Source organism: Blennius ocellaris (genome assembly GCF_963422515.1).
Source record: "Blennius ocellaris genome assembly, chromosome: 2".
Taxonomy (NCBI): domain Eukaryota; kingdom Metazoa; phylum Chordata; class Actinopteri; order Blenniiformes; family Blenniidae; genus Blennius; species Blennius ocellaris.
The window spans coordinates 11853240-11880616 of NC_137651.1; the positions used below are offsets into that span (position 1 = coordinate 11853240).

Below are 27377 nucleotides of genomic sequence, written 5' to 3' on the forward strand. Positions count from 1 at the left end.
TACACGACGTGAGAACGACACCACACCCACTACCGGCGCTTACACACGACTCACCTGGCTCACAGATCATGCAGGTGGAGTAACGGACGGTTTGAGCGCATGTGGTGGGCGCGTCTTTACGCAGTCAAAAGAAAATCGTCTTTTGCGTCAGAGACACGAGAGGAGGTCGACGTCTTGTTTGCAGCTATGGGGGGAGGTTGTCCGCTGCTCGGTGCGGCATCTTTAAACTTTCTTCAGTGCGTGTCGCATCCTCCGTGCATGTGTCCCAGCATGGTGCCGCAGCTTTGCTGCAGTGAGCCGCTCTGACGCACACCGACACCGCAGCGCCGCCGCTGCAGGACGCAAACTCAGACGCATCCGTGCACTTGATGGAACCGCACATTGGAAGGAATAGGAATCAGTGCACTGAAATGCATTTCACACCGTCACTCACCATGCAAATATATATATAGCTCTGTCTGATATCAGCCTGGGGTTTTCAAAGTGGGGGGAGGATGAGCGAGCCCCCCCCCCCCCCCCCGCTGACGGCGCTTGAGCCACATTGCGCCCTCCCTCAGCTCTTCAAACTCTCAGGCAGAGCCTGCTGTTTATAAGATGTTGTTGTTGACAGATATTGGAATCCACAGGTAGCGTGAAACACATTTTCTGAAGCCTAAATGTACAACTACAGCCCAAATAACTGTGATGGTGTTGAACCATAGTTTATGTAACTTTGTGCTTCCTGTGGGGGCATTGCTTTGCCCTGCTGTGGAGCCTTGTGTCCCTCCAGTGATGGGTAGACTGGGGCCTGGCTTATTCCTCAGTTCCCTCGTTATTATAATTATTCGACTTCCGGGGCCTTAAAAGCAGGCATCTCACCAAAAAAAAAAAAAAAAAAAAGCAAAGCTCTGAGATCGCATTTCAATTGGAAGTGGAGACAAAAGAGGGGAAATAAAATGCCTATTTCCATTTTTTTCTGTTACACTGACAATAATATGCATCTTTAAAATGTATGTTTTATTTGAATACTTTCACTATCCATTTGTTTTTTAAATCACGATTGCTAATCAAAAATGAAATAAAATTCTAAGAAGTCACGCTATAATTTTTTGGGGGGGATGCTACTGATGACCTAAATCAGTGTTTTGTGGAACAAAATCTAAATATGTAATATTGTTAATTTATGAATAGAATCCAAAATTAAATGCATTCATATTCAAGATAAGTTCACTTTTCCCTTATATGTTATTAACAATAAACTGCTGTAATTCATCTCACTTGCTGTATTTGTGTAAGATAGTGATGTTGCACCTTGTTTGGATGAGTTTAAATGCATTACGTTGCTTTGTACTGTGTGGTTGGCAAAAGTGATCAAGTTATCCTCATGTCATAATGTTTGCACTTGGACAGCTCAACAGTATCACTACAAAACCTTTGTGAACTACCGGTACTGCGTCTGGAGTTCAGAATTATATTGAAAATATGGAATTTTTCTGAGGTCATAATGGTATAGAAGTCTTTCTGCTTTGTATTCAAGACATTAGTCACAGTGATTTATACAACATACAGGGTGAACTCACTGCCTTTGCAACAATATAGTTTCAATGGCGACGGGAGTTGGAGTCAATCACTATTAGATGATTTGGAACTAAATTTGAAACATTTACAAGACATACCCAATATATTTCCCTGTAGTAAACATGCTCCGTCCTACTTTGGTCCTCGAGTGGCTTTCAAAATCATCCGTTACCCATGTCCGGTGTATGTATTCATACATTGTGTGTCAAAATATCCACCTGGGACCAACAGATGTGTGGAAAAAAAAACCCAGAAGTTAAGTCCAATGTCTGAGATGTGTTTGGGGACGATCTTATCTCTGAACTGTGAGGTTTGCTGACCTGCTCAGTTCCTTCACTGCATTATTGATGTGTAAACACAGGCAGTGCCGACATGGCGCATCATTTACGCCTGGATACACTCTGCGACTTTGTTAATGTCAGAAGGATGCAGTCTGGTTTGAAAAGGACAGGCTCTACAAAAACACATCTTCTCCCAATGAGCAGGGTTTGACGAACACTTGCACTGAAACTAGCCTCTGTCCTGTCCTACTGACCTCCCAGTATTGTTGAATTTTTAAAAAATAAACAAAAAGAGTGTCCTTCCTTGTATTAACAACATTGGACCTCTGACTCATGGAAGCTGAGGCTGTAAACCTGGAAACTACACATCCAGAGTGTCGGTCACAAGGGCTCGGTTTGTATATATGCAAAAACGGTGAGAAAACACAAGAGAAAAACACACATGCTTACAACAGAGGGGACTCACTTCATTCACTTTCCCAAGTAGATCTGGTTACCATTAACAACCAGCTCAGGTTTTGCGAAAAACGAAACTCACTCTCCTCCGCCCTCTTCAAGTTAAAACGTGAAACAAGTGGACACAGACTGCATCTCAAGACTGAGGAAAGACAATCAGGAGGGAGCTCTGCACAACCGGCCCGCAAACCAGACGAACCCTCGAGTCATCTGAAAAGCAAATCTGATTCCTTCCAACATTGTTTCACATACTTAAGATCAGAAATTTGTAACATGACAATCTGTTTGAGATGTGCTTGTAAACTCATGAATAATTGGTTATTGTCACTGTATTTATGACCATGATCCTAAACTCTGACATGAGTATACTTTTGGTTTCTACTTTTCTTAATTTTGTTTAAACCCCCTTCAAATATTGAAATATAACTCATTAAGGAGTATCGACCCCTTCCTCATGTAAAACCTTTGCTCAATGTAATCAATGTGGGAGAATAACACTTTGAAAAGGCCCTGATTTGACAGCACAATTGTAAGTTTGCAGTTTTTCAAATTTGAATAAAACTTCTTGTGCCACTTTTCAAAGAAACTCACATGAATGACATTTGCATCCTTTTCTCATCACTCCAGATCATCAGAGGACACGGCTACGATTCACTTCAATCTCGACTCATCAGAGCGCTAAAAAGCCCAGAGTATTTGAATATCATCCACTGTAACCAAATTACACCTTTTACAGACTGTTTACTGCAAGTGGGGCTATTTGCCTATGGTGCAGCGCTCCCTCTGGTGGATACCAACAGCATCGCACATGAAACTTTCCAAACATGCACGAAAACTCAATTAATCATCTTAAGGATTTATTTTTAGTGAAATATATGAAATGCATGTTCAGATTGTTCCAAAGGCGTCTCACAACAAAGTGGAACAACACATTTTCTAAACTCAAATCCAGCAAATGTATTTTAACGGTTTTAATTCCATAATATGAAAACCACTGGATGTTTAGATTTTTCAGTATCTGAATCAGTCTTCACGTCTAAATCAGATGTGTGTAACTGTATCATGTGTCTTTCTGTAGTCCTGTGCGTCGTACAAAACGACACCAGTCTACTCCGTCATCATGTCTGCGCCCTCCGCTCCCGTAGCATCCGTCAGACTGAGCTCCTCCATCATCTCCATCAGGGAGATACGAGGCGCTCCGTCGTCGTCGGTGTCGCTCTCCACCGGGATCTTTGATGCGTCTGAAATGGGAAAAAGTCACAGCACCTGCTCGTGAACCTTGCAGTCGACGACCCACAATAAACTGTTGGAAACAAGTTCCAACAGGCGCCGGAGCAGCTGCCGTCCTTCAACCGCAACCTCGGTTTAAACTCTGAACAGGTGAAATCTCTCGGCGAGGTAAAGTGACCAGCTGCTCACCTCTGTAAATGTTGACATTCTTCCTCAGAGCCTCATCTTCCTCCAGGTCCTCCAGGAAGTCCTGGTATTGTCTGAGGGCACAAAAACAAATGAGCAAAGGCGCCCATCTGGCAGCACCAAACATTCACCGGATATCTGGCTCTTTTCGGCACAAACTCTTCATCCTATCCTGCCTTCAGTCGCCATTTGAGAGTTTATGTATTCTTGTTTTTGGTACTTTCCCCTCTGGAGACATCTGTGTTATCTTTGATAAACAAACGAAAAAACTTTACAGGTTAACAATAACCCGCAGGGACCCGCAGTTTCTGGCTTTGCAGTGATGTAGTTGTTGGCACTTTTGATTGAGAAGGTTCAAGAACGGGTTCAGCTTTTTTTTTTTGGGGGGGGGGGTGGGGGGTTGCATGATGATCATGATTTCCTCGTACATGTGTTTCCATCAAGCATTTCCTCAGATTTAAAAATAAAAAAATAAAAAAATTCATAGCCTGTAAGAGTGAATGTGTGTGATGTTCCATCTCGCTGTGTTCGTTCACTCAGCTGGAAACGGCTCAAGAACTCTGTGACCTCAGGTTCAATAAAGCAGCTTGGAAGATCAATTTCCAAGTTTAACAATCTGATTTCACGACAGAAAATTTGTTCAAATTAGCTTTCTGGGAGCCAAGTGGGAGTGCAACGATTAGATTCCTAAAAACTGCAAGCGTATCGAAAAGAACCAAGACAGATCTCGGTTCTGTTCAGACACTTTTCATTGTTTTATGTGACTAAAATGAGCTCTTGAGTGTTTTTTTCTTTTTTAAAGAGCTTTTACTTTTGAGATTTCATTAAGTTCCTCAAAACATTTGGAGAGTGCTTTAGGACTATGTGTAGCAAACATTTTAGTGTGAAAATGGTAAAACGAAAAAAAAGAATCTAACTTGTACAAAACACAACTCAAAAGAAATATGTAAATTAAATATATACATTTGTTTTCTAGATCGAGTTTCCCATTTTCTTCTATTAAAACATACACAACCCAATATAATTTAAATCTAATAACTAAATATTTGGCTCATTTATGATGCAACAGCTGGATACAATACTTCCTGAGCCATTTCACAATACAGTTAAATTTTTTGTGTCATTGCACATTTACAATCACAAGCACAATTTATGAAGAAAAGGCAAAGATAAGAGCCTATTTAGTTAATGTGGTCTGTCTAACACACCTCTCTGGAGCTTTACCTTCGTCTAAAAACACATTAATTAGCAGCACTAGTTGTGATGACCCAATGCCTCTGAACGCTGATTTACCTCAGGCCCACACAGACGGCAGTTGGAAATACTCACAGGAGAAGTAAAAACACTTTAGCCTGTGTTTAAAGACGCTGTTAAACGGAGGTATTAATGCAATGTTAAATTAAAAGCAGAATTTATGGACAATAGGAGAGGGTTTTGAAGCTCACGAGCCTCCCCGTCTCACCTCTCATCATCCGTGTCCATGCCTTCACGGTCTCTGGCTATCTCCTGCAGTTTCCAGTTCCTGCGCTTCACCCTCCGGCTGCGGTCGTAGCTCTTCTTGATCAGCACCTTGGATCGCCCACATCAAACAAGTTACAAAAGGTGGTCTATGTTTCCTTTTGTCAAAGCAATCACATGCAAAGAGCACTGCGGTTCCGATAGTCCTATAAAATAATATTCCGTGACGACACTAGAGGGCAGTGGTACTCAAGTCACAAAAAGACATCAAAACTGTTCAGTTATCAGAGCGGTTCAATAATTCAAGTGTCTCACCACGTCGGGAACATGGTGTGGGTTCATCTTATTCAGGTGCTCATCATTGATGTTGGAATTGGCAAAGTCGAACCTGAAGACGGTGGAAATAAAATCGATTCAAATCAGTTGTCACACGAGGGATGTGACCAAGGTGTGAACTATAGCCCCTCTGTGCTCACCCCAGCACCAGGTCTCCGATGTTCAGCAGGTGTCCCAGGAATGTGCGGCAGTGATACTGCTGGCTGGTGTCCATCTCAGAGGTTTTCTGCACCCACACCTCAGCCAGGGTATGCTGCATGACGCACATGAATGAAACTACATCAATGCCTCAGTTTCCCCACACAGTCTCAGCAATAATAACCGAGCAATGAGAACGGCAGAGAGAAGAATCTGCAAACTTTACTGCCACCAAAACAAACACTACACGGTGTTTGTCGTTTTGGCTCGACTCCCACATACCGGTTGAAGGATAATGAAATGGTTTGCCATTGATTTTGCTTCCAAGGAAAGAGCAATGTTCCCCCACAATGCAATCTGTTACACACACACGCACACACACGCACACACACGCACCTTGTTGGATCTCATGCCAGCTCCGGCACCAAGCTTCTGGTCCCTGATGATGTCCAAGTCCATAACTATGAACTCCTCCAGTTGACGTGGATAACAGAGGCTGTTGAAAGGGTATCGCCAGTATGTGTTTCCATCCACCTCGGCAACTAGTGAGCAAAATAATAGCACACATCTATTATTAACAGGATGACTCTCATAGAATTCACCATAGAACTCAGGAAATCACGAGCAGAATACCAATAATTAAATTTAATTAAATGTTGGTTTTTTTCAACAAATGACTCACTCCTAGCACATGTGTAAAGGAAAAACTATTCAAAATCAGACATCTAAAGCCCTCTAATATGAAAGGGTTAAAAATAAAAGGAATCCCACTTGTCTGAAAGTGCATTTTCATCCTTAATACACTTCAAATAAACTCAACAGGAAAAATCCATTCTCGTCTCGGCTGAAAATAAACCTCAAGCAGATAAACAGAAACACACACTTTGTAATACGTGACTTAATTGCCAACTGCAGCTGAATGTGCTCAACAGCCTTGAGGCCGTTTCTGCTCTGCAGCCAGCTCAGAGAGGCTTTTGGTAACAAAAATAGCCAGCTCTTTGAAGAGCAATCAAAAACGTGTGTGCTGGCTGGGAATGTCAGAATTTAACTGCCGAGCGCCTCGGCCTCTCACACAGTGAATGATTGCACCAGATCCACAGGAAGCATATCATCACCAACGGACTCTGTACCTGTATTAGTTTTAAATGCCTCCAGATAGAAGGATTTCGGGATGACGGTGCACATAATGCACCTGGAACTGAAAATATGGACGAGTTATGGAGAGTTCGTGTCCTGCGAGCAGGCGGAAGCTGCTGGGTTGGACCACTACGACGAACATGTGGTCACCAAACTGAGGTCAAGTTGGGTCCAATCATATCACTGCAGCTATAAACAAGATGTGCTTTTTATGTTGAACACAAACAGGACATGCCAGATGTGTTGGGACATCAAAACATCCAAGAATTTGTCCCATCTGTCACCATCTATAATTTCATCCGATCAGATCAATAAGTCAAACAATCACCACTTCAAGCAGTTTAATTGGAAAAGAATTTAGTATTCGCTCACTTCTCAAAAGATCCAAAGCTGCTGACCAAACTGAAAGACACAGATTCACTGAAAAGCTCGGAAACTTACAGCCAGACGAGATTCTTGAGTGATTCCATTATAGAAGCTGCCAAAGCCGTACAGAGACAGTCATAAATTATTTGTGGCTGTGTTTCGTTAAAAAAAAAAAGGAAATTCCAAATCGCGCTGTTAACGTCTGTGCAAACAAAGTTTTGAGCTTTTGTCAAAATACTGGCGTGCATATATCATATCGCACACTTCATCAAGATCATAGATGTTCACACATTTTCTGCTTACAAGACCTGTCAATTATCTACCTCCACTGAGGAAACAGAACACTAGTTTAAAATGAACATGGGACTTTTAAGACTCTTGTTCATGTAAATTACAGTGCAAAACTCAAATCAGGAAGGATTTTGTCACTGAAAATAGACACTAAATAGATTTAGGAAGTTACCGGTTGCTTGCTTTGCAACACTGTGATTTGTAGTACGCAACACATTCAGTCAGAAGCACAAACTATTAACTAATAACTTCCGGAAAGCCTCATGAGATGCAAACAGGAGGCTATCCAACACCAAAACATGCTTTACTTTTGTTTTTACCATTTGTTGTGATTAGAAAGAACTTATTTAACAGTCTAAAGGTTTTCTGCCTGCTTTTGATCCGCTTTAAGTCATCATGTGAATTAAGTTTATGGAGAATGTAGCGTTTGAAGCTCGAGCTAAATTGACTTTTACCAGTCTAAAAATACATCTAAACATGATATTTCAACTGAAAAAGTTTTCAACGAAAACTTGACCCAGTGTTTGAACAGCTTGTAAAACAAAAAGTAAACAGGAGCCCAAACCGAAGAAACCAGCGAAATGTAAACATGGTGAAAAGTGGTGAGTTTGTATCGCCTGTTCAGCCATTTCTGGTATGAAGAATTTCAAGAAAGACGAGTTGTGTTTCAGGTTTTAGGACGACACATCCTAAACTGCTGCTGTGCAGAAGAGACACTCTGTGAAGATGGAATTAATTTCTACGCAGCAGGGCTCGACAATAAGGCTTGGCAGAACGTCCGGGGCTAGTAAAATCTTTGCTCGGGCAAGTGAATCGACGGCAAAAATCACTTGGTGCCGCCAACGGATCCCGCCATCGAGAAATATAATATCAATATAAATGTTTTGCCGATTATTTTTCAGATTAAGCGTCGACTCGGGAATTTACTCAAACGCAAGATAAATAGTGACAAAATGTATTGTGACCTTAATCTCACCAGGGCGGATTCAGAGTTGCGGCTTGGTGTCAGGGGAACCTGGTAAAAGCCTGGCTGAAGGAAATACTCACCCTGCAGGGTGGAGGGATCAATCAGATGGATGGTGCTGGTGACACGGACGCACACACAGACCTGACCCATGTTCCCCAGGCTCTGCGCCAGCCGCGGTGAGAGGCACACCACATTGTCCTGGAAACCAGACACGGCCGCACAAAGGTCAAACTGAGGTTCAGGAGAAAGTGAACGACTATAAACCTGCGACATAAGACAAGAGCTTTCCCCTGAAAACCTTTAATTCACTGCATATGTCTCCATGTGTCCTCTGCCATGGAAACCATTCAAATAGGTTTTTTTTTTTGTTTTTGCTGTTTGAAACTAAAGACTAAAGCGACATGTCAAACAGGATTATGCAGCTATTGAAAATGACGAACACAAACCCAACAGCCATCTTGACTTCTACGTTACTTCCTAAACTGTAATATCTTTGTGAACATGTTTCAACCTTCAAATCAGCGGCTCTAAGAACTAATATCTAAAATAATGTTGAAGTAAAACAAAGGTTCTAGTAATGACATTGAAATTACATTTACATGACATTTCTGGCTTGCACAATGAGGTAAGCAGAAATACAGTATGGCTTAATGGCAGCGAATTATGAGTGAAATATCCGATGAAAGCCCCACTTACAAAACCAGATAATCAATCATTGGTTTAGCAACTGCATTTCTTGGATTGTGTTTTATAGCAATTCTGCATAGTCCCAAGCCCCAGTTGGAGCTGAACCTGCAGAAATAAGCCAGACTCTGCAGCTTTTAGGTGTTCTGTCACAAATTAATTAGGTGTTCAAGTGAAAAGTGGAATTTCTAAAAGGGGATAGCAAGGTGCTGTAGTTGGCACTGGCGCGTCACGGCAGGAAGATGAAGGTTGGAATCTGGCCTGCGGCCTCACAATGTGGCGTTTGCACATAATGGGTACTCCCACTTCTCACTGGAGTCTATAAACATGTCCGACGGCCTCGCTTTATTAGTCCCGATATCCTGCCATTTATCCAGTACAGTCCGAGGGTGCCCCCTCCCTACAGCCAAACCAAGTATATAATACAGGTGGAAAGACGATATTTAACTTTATTTCATGCCAGGTTTGCATTTTCGGATCAGAGAAAAACCGATTCTGGCTGAAAACAGTGATGCCCTCATGGTGCATACCTTGCAGACAGGTACAATCTCGACAGAGAAGGTGCTCTTATAGTTGAACGTGTTTGAATGGATATCATGGGAGATGAGGCGTTGGGATGTCTTTGACCTTTAGAAATGAAAAGAAAGTCTTTGTTATTACCTCATACATTATTCACAGACACAGCAGAGTCCAAGTCGGACAAATCCCAAGAGTAAAAGGGCGGAAATGCAGCAAGACGTGTCATGTTCATGGATAAGAAGCACATTGGGCAGTCTGACTTGTCAGGAGGTCTGAAAGTGTAAACTCTCTATTTTTCACATCTGTTTGATAAATACATTAAGCTCACAAAAAGTAAATATAACAAATAGATTTCACTGGGCTATAATGGACATTTAATCTGAGCAATCATTAAAACCACAAGTTGTATCTTGGTAGCAACAGGAAACAAATTATGTCCACACTTTCTTCAATCTATATCACGGAATGGAATCAGAACATCTGAGTACATGCAGCATGAATACTGATCTTTTCACAGGCACAGATTGAAGCCATGCTCACCTGCAGGGCACGGTGCACTGCAAGAAGTCCAGCATCTTCTGAGCGTGCTGCTTGGAGCCGTAATAGAAATCAATCCCCTCTAAGGGAGAAGAGCAATACCGTCAAATACACTGGGCCAACAAATTCATCACAGACGTGCTTCGCTGGCCGACACCGCTGGACAAAACATACGCGAGGCACACTGGGAAGTGCATGAAAGAAAAATATGGCAGCCACATGTTGTAACCTCCGTAAAGCTTTAAAGTCGTGCCGAGACATGGACACGATTTAAATTTGAGTATCGGGCTGGGCCAAACCCTCCCCCCTCCCCCGCCCCAAAGTACAGAGAGCTGCTGCTGCTGAGACAGACACTGGGTGCAGAGTGAGTGTGGAGCAGCGGTAGGGTACTTGACACTGCAAAAATGGAAAACTTGCCCTGTAGGAAACTGGGAGAGAAAACCTGCTTTGATTACAAAACGCTGATTAGATGCGCGATGCCGGGCGGCCCCTTCTGAGGCCCACGGGGATCAGCTGTGTGGCGCGACTTGCTGTTCGGTACGGGGAGAGGTGGTTAACCCTCAACACGTCATTAGTTTCACTACTGACAAATGAGGCAAAAAGTTTCTCACTTTACTGAAGAAATTGGGGAACAACGCAAGAAACCTCCCTCCCTCAAAGACATGTACAATGCCATTCATAAAAAAAAGAAAAAGAAAATAATTCAACCCACCGTGGATTTCTTTGATGTTGAGGGAGTTCTGATGGAGTTTGTGCTTCAGGATGAGCTGCTCTAAATAGTAGAAGGTCTTTTTATGAAGAGTCTGTGGAAAATAAGAAACATCTTGATCACATAATCGTCCCTCCACATCGAGACCTTTTATATGCACATTAAAAATCTGATTATCTGATTTCTAGAGTGGTCAGATTATTAACGTGATCGTGTAAACAACATAAATCCATTACAATATGCATTATCAGATATTAGTCATCTCATTATAAGAAATCATATTAAAGATATTTCTCCCCAATACTTTGGTGTCCTTTTTGCATGTATACCCATTTATTTTGATTTGTACAAATAAAACCAAGAAATGTGAAGTAAGATGGAAGCAACATGAGCAGAAAAGCAAAGGACAACAAACGTGACACGGAGCAGCAGAAAGTGGAAGAAGTGACACATTTCTTGTTAGTTGAAATCGAAATCCAGCAGCAAGCTGAAGCATTAAACCTGGGAGTTACAAACAGCACATTTCTGAAGTAGATATCGAGGAGTCAGGTGATTCGACGATTGAAATGATCACTGCCAGCTTATATTCCCATTACTCATATTGTTGTGTAAACTGGCTCAATTATTCATGTCAGACGTGGATTTATAGTTTTATTTGCCTCAACTCGAAATATTTGAAAGTGATGTGGATAAACCTGTATTCAGGAGCAAAGTGCCGATCAGGACAAGTGAGGAAGGAACCTGTAATTTAGACTGTTCGAGTTGATGCTGAAAGGCTTTCCAGAAAAAGAAAGTGACGAAGGCTTGTATGCACAAGGTGTTGATTCGATTGAGGAATACTGAAGCAGGTTCTCTGTAGAAGTGACTCAATGCATCAGCGAAGTGCAATTAAAGTACGTTTGGAGCTGTGGAATTTGTCCAATTAAAAATAAGACCTACTTTGTGCAACCTCACTGCAAGAAGGTCAAAGAGGAAGTAATAAAGAAAGGACTTAAACTCCTCCGTGCAAACAGGTCTGAAGCAAACATCGAACAAACCTCATTTAACCCCTTAAAAGGAAATTGACTCTATTCTGGGTTTTTTTAAACCTTCATCCAATCTAAACGCAGGATAAGAACAATGACATAATACACAATAGCTGTATTGAGAAAATGGTGGTGTTTGTGTTTTATACTAATCAACAATCAAATTTGACATTTTGTTCTCATTAATAATCACTCACTCATTCAAAAAAAAAAAAAAAAGTTCTGCTTTCTGTTTCATCATTCGTTGTTGGTTTTCACAGTTGCTGTTGCACTTTTGCTTAAACCGGAGTTAAAACTTGAATTTGTTGAATTACTTTTATATTATGAAAATACTTTTATGTTGGGTTTGTTTATATGCATTTTAAATCTGAGGACAATCGGCAATAAAGTTGAACTTTTGACAATATATCTGATTTCTCAAATTGAAACTTGAATTTTTTTTTTTTTTTAATAGAACAAATTGCCCAGCCTTATATAAAACTACTGAATGAATTTATTGTCAGGCAGTAGCTCTAAGTGGTCAATGAGCTGTGTTGACAAGATTGTGGACATTTTCCAGAAATCCACCTGGAGGTATATATATGACAGAGCACAATTTAACCGATAAACTCTGAGCGATTTCCGTCAGTTTGATACCTCTTTTACAGAAAATGTACTTTATTTTTGTAGTGCCTTTCCACTGCTGGTCAAGGTGCTCAATCCACCCATTGAGAGAAATTTGGGGTTTAGTGAATTCCTCAAGGACACGTCAACATGTGCACGTGAAGATGGGGGATCAATCTCGCAACCTTTTGGTTGAGGCGATGATCAGCGACATCGACTGAGCCACATAGTGTCATTCAGAATGGCCTCACGGTGAAAACACGCCCCAGATTAGCCCTCGATACCACGATCAATATGATCACATTCCAAGAACCTCAAGAAGCTCCCTACAAAGAGTTTAAATTCAGTTTCATCGGAAACCCCACCTGTATTGATCTTTAAAAGCACCTTTCAGAAAATTAACTGCAAAACACTTCGATTGAAATGATATCAACAACATTCAAACAAGTGATTCTACCTTCCTCCAAAACAAACATTTGACAGCACGAGATAAAGCTGCAGATACTTCAGTGTTTTCTTCTCTGACTTGAAAGAACATTTGAAGTTATGATCAGTCGGTCTCATCGTGACGTTCCATTCAAGGTAAAAACACAAAATTACATTTGACTGTTAAGATGAGTTGTAATTGTTCAGCTTTGTTGCACGTTTCCAAATTTGCCCGTGATGAAAAGGAAAGTGCTTTAATGTCAGGAAACTGTGGTACAACACAATCTCTTGCAAAACAAAAAAAAAAGGTGGTGAGGGAGATTTAAGAATAGAATGTATCAGTTAAAATGCAGCATGGAGATATCATTAGACGTCTTGTTTAAATGGCAGCAAATGTGAATCTCGTTCAAGTGTAAGCGGAGACGGTGTAACCAACCTTCTGCCGAACCTGGACCACGGCTTTCCAGAAGTCTTTGGCCTCCACGCGGTGGCAGTCGTCACACATCTGATACTGCACGACAAACTCCACCACAAACACCTGCTGCAGGATGGCGCCATTCATCACCTGAAGAGGTGAGGGCAGCAACACGTTATATCTTTAGGCCCGACCTCAAGCACAAACAACGTCAAGCACTTTGTTCTTCAAACCATCCGTAGATCAAGCTGTTCAGGGATGTGGGGGGGGGGGGGGGGGACTATTGACAGCCATAGAAAACGCAGCATTATAAAGATCCTCCAAAGGAAACAGACAAAAGAGTTGGCTCCAATAAGCTTGGGAATCAGGTTTTTGCGAAAGGTCAAGGAGATGAGATGACAGCCAATGGAAAGACTACCAAAGTCACAGCACTCGGCTAAAAACACAACTATCAGTTGTTCGTCCTTTGGATGTTAACAATGCCTGGATTTCAAACCGTGAGGCTATCCCAACGCGTCACCTTTTAGGAAGCAGTTTTTACAGAAACAGACGGTAAAACAGATGGAATCAACTGCCTGATAACCTTTGGACTAAATGCATTCAGCATATTTAAATATGTGTTAAAGTCTGAATGTCACCTTCCCACACTTGTCACTTCTGCTCCGTTTGCTTACCTCTTTCTGGATGGTCAGCTTCATCTTAATCCTCTTGGAGTGGGGCTCTGTCCACAGGAAGCCGGCGTCAATGAGACGCACCTGAGAGGGAGAAGAGGTGCTGTTCAATCAATGGAGTGGCAGAGAGCTCCTGCTGATCGCCAGATTATGAAGACTAATCAGATGCTTGGGATGGATGCTCAGTTTTAGTAATATACCGTAAAACAAGAAGTTGGAAACACCAAAAGCCAAATTTGAGCAATTATGGCAAGCGTTTCTTTTTCCTTGTTTGTTCTTGTAAAAACACTTTGAATTCTACCAACCATTATGAAAAACGCTGTGAAAATGAATTCCTATTCCTTTCAGGGGTCGCCAATGTGGATAATCTCCCTCGATCACACCCTATCCCCCGCCTCCACCACTCTTACAACCATCACCATGTTCATCTTTACTGCATCCAGGAATCTTCCTCAACAGGATTTGTTCAATATACCCACATCTATGTTTTTCAGAGTGTTATTCATTTAAAATACCGAAATGTCTACATGAGGTAAAGTTTCACTGAAATTATGGCACTAAATAGTTCACTATTTACCTTTAAATTATGCAGAAAATAAGTATGCCCTAAAACATGCATCTCGGCATGCTGAATATAAATCGCATGTCCAAAACTGAACAGAATGTCTTGAAATTTAACCTGTGATGTCAATTTAACTTCATTTTGGAGAGAATCACACTAATCCAGACTTACTTTAGTCATGCAGCTCTTCAGTTTTTTTAAGCAAAGAGTCAGAAGCTCCCTTGACTCCAGAGCACACTGCACCCAGGTGGCTGGGGGCTGTAAATACCTGCGGGGGAAAACAAAGAGTATTGACACTCGAGAACTAGTTTAGCACCCGTTCACTCCTCCTGAACAAGAAAAAATAATCATTGTGTGTATTGTGATTTACAAACTAACCGTTCACACTGTTTGCAGAAGTGCACCGTGACTTGTTTGGGGATTCCCTCAGAGATGTCGACCTGAGTCCGCAGGCAGGCCACACACATGTTGGCTGGGTTGGGAGGAATGGGGACGCCACAGGTACAACACAGTCTGAAGAGGGGGAGGGAAAAAAAAACACCCATGAAGAAAAATGGTGGAAGCTTTGACAATGATGATGTCTGACATTCATCAGGGGCAGACTGGCCGTCAAGGCAAAAGGACGTATATCCAGGCAGTCTGGTTGTTTTTGAATAAATATGACCCAAATAATGTTGAACAATATGACAGGAGTGTTGCAGCATCACTATAAATGACAACGTTGAAACTGTAACACAATGTCCACCAGGGAGAAGGTGGCAACAAAACAGCGACACATTTTGAAATTGTTTTGCTGACATCTCACAAAACACAATTGTATGTTTTGCTGTATTAATGTACAATTTTCGGATCTAACTAATGGCCTTCATGATAATTACCAACATTCATACCTTCATCTTGTTCAGGTGATGTACAATCGAACTAGGAAATGTGAACACTCCCTTAAGCACCACGTTTCTGTTCATTTGAAAGAATATTTAAAATTATTCCAGGTGTCTGCATTTTTGTAAAGTTTATTTCAGTAAGTTTGCAAGCAACGCTTAAGGGAAGGACTCCTATAAATTACTAAACACAATGATATCTACATACATACAACTCCAGGATGTATAAAATATAGCATGGAAATAAAGCTTAAAACTGACTTCTGAATCGTTATACAAACCATAAGCAAGAAGCAAAAGCAGACCATGGACCTCAACATGCACCTATTTGATCATGTAAAGTGATAAAAAGCTAGAAGATTATGAGAGACAGTCTACTGTGTTGATGAGTTTGGAAACTCAACATTGACAGGTAAACCTCTACCTGTCATTGTCAGGAAGCCCTGCATTAGCAGGGTCTATCTCGGTGAGACAAGTGTTTTACTTGGATCTGAAACAAACACATGGTCATAGCCACATAAAGCTTACATGTTTCCCTGGCTGCTTGTGGCAGGAGCCTGCATGTACTCCATGGCTGCAATCTTCGAACAGCCGTGCGTCAGTGGATCAATGCGTGGCCCGGCAATCTCTGAAGAAAAACACAGGACATGAGAATATAACCCTACAGAAGTTTAGACAGCAACCAGGCCATTGTGACAACACCGAATGTTAGCGTGTAGCTAGGTCACACCTCTGAAGTTTGTTTTAACAGTAGGGACCAAATATTAGTGTAGTTTTTGCTCCCAGACATAGAAATGCGTTGATCGATCCGAGGTAAGAACAAAGTTATTTTAAAGATTGACATTTTAAGTAAAGGAGAGCTGTTGATGGTCTTTAGTCCCCATGGGACAGTTAGCATCGCATGCTAAAGACCCGTATTTCGAGTGACCCTGAGAGATATTCGCGAGGAAACAACCACCAATCATCATCCTAAAGTGTTCAAGAACAACCAAAGCAACAGGCCAGGGATGACAGAACTCACAATAATAACTGAGATGTGAAATCCACAACAACCCGTCCAGAAACACCCTCCACGTTTTCCCCAGCGAGGAGCCACGATGACGCCTGTCGGACCCGGGGCTGTCTTCTTGGTTCGCCTGAGTAAAACTCTTTGAACGCGTTGAAGTTGTATTTTTCATGCATGTAATTTACACTAGTATGTAACTATATAAACATAGACAAAATTTAAACACTCAGTTTTTGCTTCCGTTTTGACAAAGGATTTACCAAGGTGGGCTTTGTACTGCAGGCTTAACAGATTCAACTTTCTCTTTTTTAAATGACCGATGTGTTTTTTTTATTTCATTTTATTTTATTTTATTTCATTTTATTGTATTTTATTGTATTGTATTTTATTTTGTTTGTATTTTGCTATGTTTTGCTCTTTCTATTGATTTCTATTATTTTTACTGGGATTATAACTGATTAATTAATGTACATTTGCATAGCTGTTGCGTGACTTGTTGGAAAACCTAGTAAACAGTCTTTATTTTTCAGTGTGATGAACAACCTCGCTCTGTTGTCATCACTTTCCATAGATCATACCAATATTTTTTGTTTGTTTGTTTCATTTTTCTTATTATACAGAATATAAAGCAACTGTGTGGCATTATTAGTAATAAACAATTGAAATAAACATTAATTCGAGGTATTCTAGCATCTGTTTATCAAAACCTGGAGTGATTTTATTTTTAAGTTACCATGTTAACTTTTATTTGCTGGATGCAAGAAAACGCTGTTCATCTCTCTTTCATCTTGCTCCCAGGCCTTGGAATATTACATGGCTTCTGCTTTATTGCATTGGGTGTAAAGACAAACAATACCATGCAATGATCACAACTTCCGTAAGGTTCCAGAATTTTTAGTAAAATTAGGTTTTTGCGTTGTCTAATCCCATTCACACTATCTTAAAAATAAGACTACATTTGATATTACAGCAATCACTTACAAATAGGTTTGTTGTTATAAACTTGGTGCAGCTGACAACCCAGTAGCATATTTAGCTGTGGGGTTACTGACATGATTTATTGGATTCTCAAAAGTTAGGAGTGTGGTTTTAACGATTCAGGTTTTTCTCTCTGCGTGCACCTGTAGTATGGCTGTTCTTTGGTTGCATTCGTGTGCAGTAGGAAATTTCTTAGCATGAACTGCCGTTTGTCCTGCCCCGCTTTTCCGACCCACGAGCAACGCCAGGGATTATGTAAAAGAATTGTGTTTGGGGTGGATGATTGAATGCTCAAGGTGACTTTAGTGTTGCAGCTGCCCTTGTATTCATGAAATGTTTCGCAAGTTATTACGATTTTAGCCATTTAGAATAACCAATTTGCTTCAATTGCTCAGTCAGAACACAGAACAAAAAACCACGAGACAGTAAAAATAACATTTTGAATAACACTTTTTATGTATGGGAGCAATACAGAAATACAGTATAGTGTTTCGAAATTCCTCAGAAGTGAAAAACACGAAAAAAGTGTCAGGATATAGTATTAATGAAGTGAGTAACAATAATTTAAAAAAATTTCCCATAAGAGATAAGGTGGATGTTATCTGGAAGATGAGATGTACCAATATTCAAATTTTCTCATGGCTTTATTTTGTTCAAGCTGGGGTTTTTCTGGGTTAACATTTATGTCCTGTAATTGCCTGAGCTTTGATAAAGTTTGACAATAAGGCAGAGGAAAAAAGAGCTTTGGATATTAGTTTGACAGTTATTCAACCTTAATGTATATTGTTGTACTGGTGTAAATTGTGTGTTAGGTTGTTTGAAAGATTAGATTTGGGTGTTACACAAGCACATTTCACAATGGTGTTTTAACTGTGCACTGACTTTCCAGGCTATTCTGAATCAAGTTTAGTTGCACTGTAGCTCTACTTGTATTTTGTAGCTTTTGTAGCTTATTTGAATTTGTTTTAAGTTTTGGTTACTTCACTTTGATAATTATGTTACTTTGGTATTTTTAGTAAGGATTGTTTGCTTATATGTGAGGAAAATCATATTCAGAAATACTTTATTAAGCCACGTGGGAAGGTCTTGTAACAAGATATTTCTAATTCGAGTTCAGTTTTTTCTCACATATAATCAAAGTATAAACTATACAGCAAAATATAAAATGGAAACAATTTATATTTACTTTAACTATCAGTTCTGTATCAGTTACGTGCAGTGAGGTGTTATTATGGGTCGTAATTTTATCGTTCATGGCCTAAAAAGAGAAATGAAAGGGAGTAGCTGCAGGAATAGCCTGTGACTCTAGAGTGCATATTTCCGAGCCGTCCATGAATGCAGCAGCGCCGTTTAGCGACTCGGCGGCGGAGAGTCGCAGCCAGTGTGGCAGCTGGGAATGTAAGGGCTCCTACTCACGCCGCTATTTTCAGGACTGTGGACGGAGGGAATCTGCCCACGAGTCGGCTGCAGGGAGCTCTCTGGCTCGCTGTCCGGTCCAAACAGGAGCGATCCGATCGTTCGGTCCGGGGTGTCGGGGCTCTAGGACGCGTCTCGGATGGTCAAGCCGCTGGAGGAGGCTCAGTGCGGGGCTGCGTGCTTAGAAGGAACCATCCGGAGCTGCGGTGCGGTACGCGGACACCTCACTCCCCTCCCTCAGGACCGGCCGGGGTCCCGGTTAGAACATGCAGTGAAAAGTGTCACCCGTTGAGTCGCCGCACGGGTTTTCTGAATGTCCTCCCGGTGTCAATGTGCCAGTTCCGCCGCGACCGAACCGTACGCGACGATGGAGTGAAATCCGCGTCGGGGGCGAGCGACGCACAACCTGCCGCGATTTCCTGCATGTAAACACTTAGATGATAGAGGATACGATGACCCTGCTGTCCCTGCTAGGTCGGATCATGCGTTATTTTCTGCTCAGACCGGAGACCCTGTTCCTGCTGTGCATCAGCCTGGCCCTCTGGAGTTACTTCTTCCACACGGACGAAGTGAAGACGATCGTCAAGTCGAGCCGGGATGCGGTCAAGATGGTCAAGGGGAAGGTGGCCGAGATGATGCAGAACGAGCGGTTCGGCGGACTGGACGTCCTGGACGCGGAGTTCTCCAAGACCTGGGAGTTCAAGAGCAACAACGTGGCCGTGTACTCCATCCAGGGCCGGAGAGACCACATGGAGGACCGCTTCGACGTGCTCACCGACATCGTCAACAAGACTCACCCGTCCATTTTTGGGATTTTTGACGGCCACGGAGGAGAGGTGAGTGTGGGAGAAGGCGGCAGGTTCCCCAAAGGGCGCAGTGCAAATAGACCGTATGTACGAAAAGAGTGCTCCGGAGTGATTTTCTGCTGTTTTCGTGTGTTTCGTACCTGATCTGTCGGGTCAGGTTTGAGTTCTGCTCTACGATCTGCTGCAATTTTAATGGAAAGCATGAATGAGACAAAACAAAACCAGCGGGCAAGCGAGCGGGACTGCTGAGTTTTCCTCCGAGGAATGGGCTTTCCTTGACGCATACCATTTGAACTTACAATTCATTTTCTCGACAATTAAATGAATCAGTTTGGTAGACGATGTCAATTAAGCACCAGAAGCAATGCACTTGCAACCGTAAAGCTTCCTTGTAATTGATCCTTGGGGTTTTCGAATTTGGGAGAGATGTGGCGCATTCCTCAACCCTCCACTGCTTAGTCTCAGGCCGAGGAGTATTATTTGGTTTTAATGTTTTTCCACATCAAATAATGGCATTTGAGGTCCATCAGCAATAAAAGTCTTTGGGGAAATTCTAAAAGTCTTTATATATGATCTGCACTGTGGCTTTACATGAAAGCGTATCTCATAGTTTTATTGAGTCCCTATAACAATAATCAATTTGATTCTACAATATCATAAAATAAAAATCATGATGGGAGCGGAACCCCGCATCCCTTGTATATTGGTGTCAAATCATAAACTTTCATGGATCACGGTCCTGCATGTTTTATGTCCCCATAATGCCTCAACGTTCTTGATTGTAATTGCTGGCTAATTGTATGGCTTTGTACAGAACTTGATGGAAGCACACGGTGCAAGGGCTCTGACTTACCTGTGTTGTATCCCACACCCCTGACCAATAACGCCTGTTTTGGTAAGGCACTCATATAATAAGGTTGTTACATTCATAGCTGATTATTTGTCTTTCATGTTGCCAGTACATACTGTAATTATTGATAGGTGTGTCTGCTGTCAGGGCGTGCACACACCCAGCCGTTGTTCCAAATTGAGTCACCTCCTCGACATTCGGGAATAGGGATGGCCAGGATGTTAGTGAAGCAAGAGGTTAACCCTAAGGTCCTGTAATGGATTGGCAAAAGATTTAGTTGGAGAAAGGGAAAGCCGATGCTTGTCTCCACTAATCACCATCTCCGTTGGTCCTTGACACCTGTGATTGCTCCTCCTGTGCCTAACAGTGGCAATCCACCGCACCCTCGGCCTGTTAAATGCTCAAGATAAATCTCATTCAATGGGAGACATGACAAATATGAGCTATTGTTATACAAAGGATACAGGCTGCCAATGAAAAATATTACATCAAAATTGTACTACTCTTGGATATTATGCCCATCATTCACAGAAGTAACCCCCCCCCCCCCACACACACACACACACACACACACAGCCTCAATAACTACTGACATCCTACACCTGTCGAGATGCCACAGTGAGTGTGGAGCACCACTGAGGTGCCACTTTGCGGGAGCCAGCTGCTGACAAGGTGCTACAGGATGCCAGTGCTGGAGGCAGGAGGCTCTCAGATTTACTATTGGGTCGGATTATCCTGTCAGGAGCAGAAATGACCAGCTGTGTTCTCTTTGTATTTCTCCGTCTTTCTGTTACTGTTAAGACCACACAGTATATGATCTTATTGTCTGATGGGATAAGTCCTGTTTCCTGCACATGTACGTCAATTGATTTAGGATCAATATATGCAATTTAGCAAATATAGCTTTTGATTCCTTTTCTTTTTTCTTTTTTTTGGCACATCGAGAGGGGTTCAGGTAGGTTATAAAGCAATTGCACTAATTAATTTTGATCACAACCTCTTTTTTTGTTATTAGATTATTGTATTAAACTTTGAAAACAGCTTGCTTGACTCCATTAATAACTGAAGTGAGTCATTGATCAGTGGTCGGTTGTTCACTGTCCTCGCCTCATCCATCCCTGGTTATTCAGCTTTCCCTCACGCTAAGTAAAGCTTGACATGAGCGCATTAAAATGTGATGCTGCATTCAGAGCGATGGGGCAGCAGTTTTTTGCAGTGCAGCTCAAAATGAGTCCCTTAATGTGGAAGCAACAGAGAGCATTTGAGAAGACGCCACAGTCAGGTGGACAGATGAAAACACTGAAGTCATCACATGAAGTCATTCTAGATTGTCCTTGTTTTAAGGGCTTCAGCCCTCAGGTGAGTGGACAGATGCGGCAGAGCCGACCATTAAAAACGCACACAAACTGATAATAGGCTCTCTTCTCCTGCCGCACTGCTTGGGTCGTGACAGTCGCCTGTCTTCTTTCTGATTTTGACGGCCTGATTGAGGCTGAACGATAACATGCAGCCAAGAGGATGGAGGTGGCTGTTCTTTTAGGGGAAATTAAATTTAGGGCTGCGTTGCTGACTGCTGCAGCTTTTGACCAAAAGTGGTCATTGGATTGTTTTTCCCTACGGGCCCTTTTCCTCATGCTTCCTCCCTCCGTGGGAGTTCATTCTTAGAGATCGGTGACCTAACCTGTTATCCCTACCGCGGTGACCACACACGTCTCGAAGAAATACATTGTGAAGAGGAAAGATTTATGCGTTAATCTGACAGAGAAGAATGAGAAAACGAGTGGGTAAGTAATGGTGGTGAGAGCAAGAGAAGGTTAAGATTTGCATGTTTGGAGAGTTTGTTTTATCCTCGTGTGTCCACAGGCAACAATTTGCTCTGTTTTCATTTCCACACCCGCTTTTGAAGTGTGGGAAATTGTTGCCAGCCAGCAGCCTTTAAAAACAACTTTCTCTGTCAAGTTAATTTAGTTTATTTTTTTGAATTTTTTTTATTTTTTTTTGAATTTTTCACATTCAGCCAGAGGGCACTGAAGGGAGCAAAGGAATCTTGCACGGCTCAAGGCAACCCCAGGAATACCGGCTCAGCTGGTTGGTTTGTGTCAGACGCTTGCATTTCTCTCCACTCACAGCCACACTGCACATCTCAATCATACAGAGGGTGTTTAAAGCAGTGTCACACTTCTGTCAACGGCTGTCTGGCCTCCAAGATTTAATAAGAAAATCGACACTCTTTAAATCCTTCCCTGAAATCCTGCAGTATATAAGACTGTATTTTTTACTGGGATATGAGTCTGTCAGCTAATTAGAGCAGTGATTTAAAGAAGAACCTCAAGGGAAGAGGTAGTGAATCCAACTGCAATTAGAGCTGCAACTAATGATTTTTTTTCTTTTTTACATTGACGATTCTCCTGATTAAGTCATTCACATCAGCTTCTCAGCGTTTAGTTGACTTTAAGTTAAGAGAGGAGGACTGAAAATGAGAGAACCTTGCATAACAGCAGGTTTTGAAACTTTCATTATCTTAAGAGACACAAAAAACTCATATTAACCAACAGAAGGCCAAACTGTGACTGAACAATTATTCTTCCTATCACCTATCTGATAGGATATAAGATGAGTATCATTACGCATTTAATTAAACTCCCAAAAATTCAGTGGAACTTGTTAAAAGTAAAAAAAAAAGAGCACTCGTGTATCAGGCTTCTTCTGCTACTTTGAAATATGGCAGAATGAAGATGCAGTGGTTACAGAAAAATTGCAGTTGAGGGCTAAAGTGACCTTTCCTTTACCATAACCTGGGAAAGTAATGATTTATCGACTTTTTTCTTTTCTTTTTAGGCTTGCGGGCTATAAACACTGGGAATACGAGACATGTGGCCCTCGGGCGTGTTGGCTCTTTACCAGCTGACCAACACAAGTTTTTTTTATTTTTTTATCCTGTTATCCATCATTGTCCTTTATAACTTTAGATACAAAATTAAAAAAGAGGGGCTTTTGAAAATTTGGAATCAGCCTGGCTCGTGATTAAACTCTGGTCTTATTTGCACTGACAGACAAAGTGATTGCATTCATGTGAAAAATGAGCACATAAATGGATTTTGAAAAGCTTTTTAAAATGACCCATATTGTAACCTCAAGTGACTGTAGCAATTACAAGAAAGCAACTAATGAAATTGAAAAATGTGAGACTTGAATACAGGAATCCGTTTGAGTCCAGTCAGGAGAATAAAAGCAACATACATTTTTTTCCAGTTTGTAAACTGAAACCACAGACAAACAAACAACTTTAGATGATGTTGGTTCTCATAGAAAGGTGACAGAATACACATTCTTATCACAGTTTGTTCTGTATGGTGGGCCTATAAAGTCTTTATTGGTAAATTGATTGACCAATAAACAGATCATATACGATATATGTAATATCAAGTGTAATTACTGGAGTGTGTATTATATTATTTTGAGAATCAATGAAAACCAACTTGTTCCATCATTTCAGGTGCGACAACATAAGACGTGATCAAATTGTTCTTAATGCACATCGAGCCGTTGGCTTCGTGCTCGGCCTAAAAATTTGAGGAATGCACATACTTGTCTTTTGCCAATTGGTGATGAGTTCTGTTTCATTCTCATGACTGTTGCAGGGGGATGATATGTTGAGCTTATTGTGAAGATTGAAAACAGGTGCAAATGGCTGAAGTATGCCCCCCCCCCTACAAACTCACGTCATTAGGATTAATGTGCATTTGCAGGGGTTGCAGAGGTGATACGATATGATTAGGTTAGTGGAGAGGGAAAAGCCGCATCATTCATCAAGTCACACTCTGTCACTGTTCTGCGACCTCGCTGGAACCAATCAGTTTACTACAAGATAAAAACTTCATTCTGGGCTAGATAACATCTGGTAATCTCTCTTTCTTTTCTGCTTTTTTTTTTTTTCCTCCTCACTACATTCTTTTTATTTTCACTTTGCAACAACAAAAAAGCAACATATAACCCGAGAAGAAATTACAACAAAATGGAGAAGAAAAACAATAAACTATGAAACAAAAGAGTAAAAAAAAAAAAAAAAGGTTTTTGGCAAGAGCTCAAGCTCCTGGGTCATATTCCCAGGTAGGTCAGTTTTCTGAAGATGGTGGCATCAAAGGGGGGGGGGGGGTTGTCACTTCAGAGAGTCATTATTCACCCGTCTCCAGGCATTTCCAGCACATGCAAAGAGTCTGTTCCTGATCTGATAAGGAGTTGGTGAAAAGGTTCCATATTTAATGGGATTTTATCGGTGATGTTTTGTTGTGTATGTACTTTTCTCCAGAAGGAGAGTTGTGGGCAGCTGGGAAAACCATCTGTTTGTTTTAGATCCCTTAATATTTTTTCCTTGTGAGAGCTATTACCCCCCCCCCCCCCAAAAAAAAAATGCTTAAATCTATGAATACACATTGATTTAGCTTTAAATTCCAAAGTACACACCTAATATAAATAGCTGTAGAACTAAGGGTCCTAGAATCTGAAGGATGTCTTGAATACATTACTTAACTTCTTGTCAGAATTTTTGTATTTCAGTGGCAGTTTACAGACAATGAACAATTGTGTCCTCCTTTCCCTCTCACATGTGATGTCCAATATGTTTTCATCATGTGATGGGCGCTAACGTCAGCCCTCATAGCCTCGTCGCTCGCCGGTGAGCTCTGGTTTTGGCACTTTATGATGCAAAAGTTGGACTTCGATTGAATGTGTGCTTCTTTTGTGGTGTATCACACAATGTATTCATTTCAGCGCTGTAGTACGGTAGGTTGGTGGTTGTCTGAGCAGAGTAAACTGACACGTGTCCCTTCAGCAAGCCGCCATAAACAGAAGTGGAAATCTCTTTTCTTTTTTTCTCTTTTTTTTTCAACCTGTCTTTGCACCACACACCCACTCAGAAATAGCGATGCAAATCGAATTTTAAGACTGCGCAAAATCAGTGTTTAATGTGAGGCTATCCGTCGGCAATCTCAGTCACATTAAATGTTGGCTCAGTGGGGGGGGGGGGGGGGGATTTATCTGTTAAACGGAGGTTGGTTTTTAGCTGACACGTGGGAATAACCTGCATGAAAGTGATAACCCTGGGCTCTCTCCATCCATTAAATGGCAACATGAGCCATTTGTTCCTTACTGGGATGGAGAGAGCCAGTCCGCCCCTCCCTGTCCCTCTGTCAGTCTTCAGGCACTGCAAAATTACCTTAACTGTGGAGTACAGAGAAGTCATTCACTGCGGGTCTGGTTAACTTTGGAGCGTGGGCTGTTTCTCTCAGCCTTTTTTTTTTTTTTTTTTTGCCATCCTTCTCGCTTTTGTTCTGTGGACTTCTTCTGTCATGTCTCACTCTTTCATGCGGTTTCGATCAATGATGTTTGTTTTTGAGTGGGCTGTGATAGATATGGTCTCTCGCTGTGAAGGAGGCAGCAGGAGAGTTAAGAGCCTAAAAAAAAAAAAAAAAAGCACATCCAGTGGTAAAATCAAATGCTTAATCCCTTACCTTTACTTCGTATTGAAGCAAAGGTGAGGGATTTCATTTTTGACTTCATTATTAATTTCTTGAAGTTCAGTTGGACGTCTGAGAGTGACCGCACAGCATAATTCACCAAGGACAATATACAGAGGAAGTTGTTTGAGTTTGCAGGTGTTTTTAATATATCTATGTGCATGTTTGCATTTTACTGTAGGAGTACATGGTGGGTTAGGTAGTTTAGATACCAAGCAGTCTGAATTTCTCCTGAGCTCATTCTCACTGGAGAGATGAAAGAAAGACCCGGCATGTGACTAATTGCACTGTTGGCATTATAGGATTAGAGAGAGAGAGAGAGAGAGAGAGAGAGAGAGCCTGAGAGTATGAATATTTATTTTGGTGTGTGGCTTGGAAGCATACTGAAGAAGCTGTTTTCCCCTTCATGGATGTTGACGGTTCAAATGAGGATGAGAGGGGCAGTTTGGTGTTGTGTTACAGGCAAAGATGACTTTAATATGAAAGTGAAACGCTAAAGGCCTATCAGGAGCAGACACCTGCTTCACACTAACTGTGCCCTCACCAAGGTGCATAATTGACTTCACAGGCATTCATTTTGAAATAAATTGCATTAGCTAAATAAGTTTAGATGGAAAATGTTGGCAGCCAAGGAATTACAATCACTTTGTTCTTATTATACCTCAGTGGAGTGTATGGAAGTCAGAGAGTAGTATTGGTGTACTTTCGTCCGGAGAAATACAGTGTCATAACAATTGATGTAAATGAGAAAATAGCTGCGAGTGCCTTCATCGTCATTTCAAAGCAAAATTTGATGATTACAATCCAATCCTCACCGTGTAAACAAAATCCTCAAAAAGCTCTGCACATTCACACGCATGTTAGTCTGCTTTCATCCGTGGTAGGAGTTAAGACCTTAAAGGAGCCAACGGAGCGAATATCTTTGAAGAGCAATCTCCTGCAGAGTCCCACAGAAACCCACGAAAACAGTCTCTCGCAACATGCCAAGTGTACTCCTGAAATAATACACTTTTCCGGGGTGTGTTAACACGTTTTGTCCCATTAAAACAACTTCTGGTGCACATGCTTCATTGTGCACCTTCGGGAAACAAGTCTGCATTTAACCCATGCTATTCATAGTTAACCCTGACCGGTAACAGTGACCTCCTGCAATGCCTGCAGTCTCTGGGCCTTGCTCCTGCTCCCACAGTGGGGGAGATAAGGGTGGACACAACTCTTGCTCGTCCATCCATTCGTGGAATTGTAACCGCTGCCATCTTGTTGCGCACCTGGCGCACTTATAAAGCAGGCTTTCATTCACTTGTAAAGTCTAGTGCAGAACGATGGAGGTCTCAACGCAGCACAGCGCCTTAAACTGATACATGGATATT

At 41.6% G+C, this 27377-nt stretch overlaps 2 protein-coding genes across 2 annotated transcripts in view; one reads left to right on the forward strand and one right to left on the reverse strand.

The window, feature by feature from the left end:
- Positions 1-3166: 3166 nt before the first annotated feature.
- nmd3 (NMD3 ribosome export adaptor) lies at positions 3167-16559 on the reverse strand. Its single transcript, XM_080506983.1, has 16 exons — positions 16457-16559; positions 15964-16063; positions 14933-15067; positions 14726-14822; positions 13996-14076; positions 13343-13471; positions 10856-10946; positions 10147-10225; positions 9618-9714; positions 8484-8601; positions 6039-6184; positions 5645-5757; positions 5484-5556; positions 5173-5279; positions 3714-3784; positions 3167-3535 (listed from the first exon to the last, which is right to left on the reverse strand). Exons 2-16 carry the CDS (start codon positions 16005-16007, stop codon positions 3402-3404), a joined length of 1515 nt encoding a protein of 504 aa, XP_080363109.1. The 5' UTR covers positions 16008-16063; positions 16457-16559; the 3' UTR covers positions 3167-3401.
- A 2257-nt stretch (positions 16560-18816) lies between these two features.
- Positions 18817-27377, forward strand: part of ppm1lb (protein phosphatase, Mg2+/Mn2+ dependent, 1Lb) — a 52953-nt gene continuing 44392 nt past the window's right edge. The window contains exon 1 of the mRNA XM_080514896.1: positions 18817-19671. Within this exon, the coding sequence (XP_080371022.1) occupies positions 19273-19671 (399 nt within the window). The 5' untranslated portion in view covers positions 18817-19272. The remainder of the gene's footprint in view (positions 19672-27377) is intronic.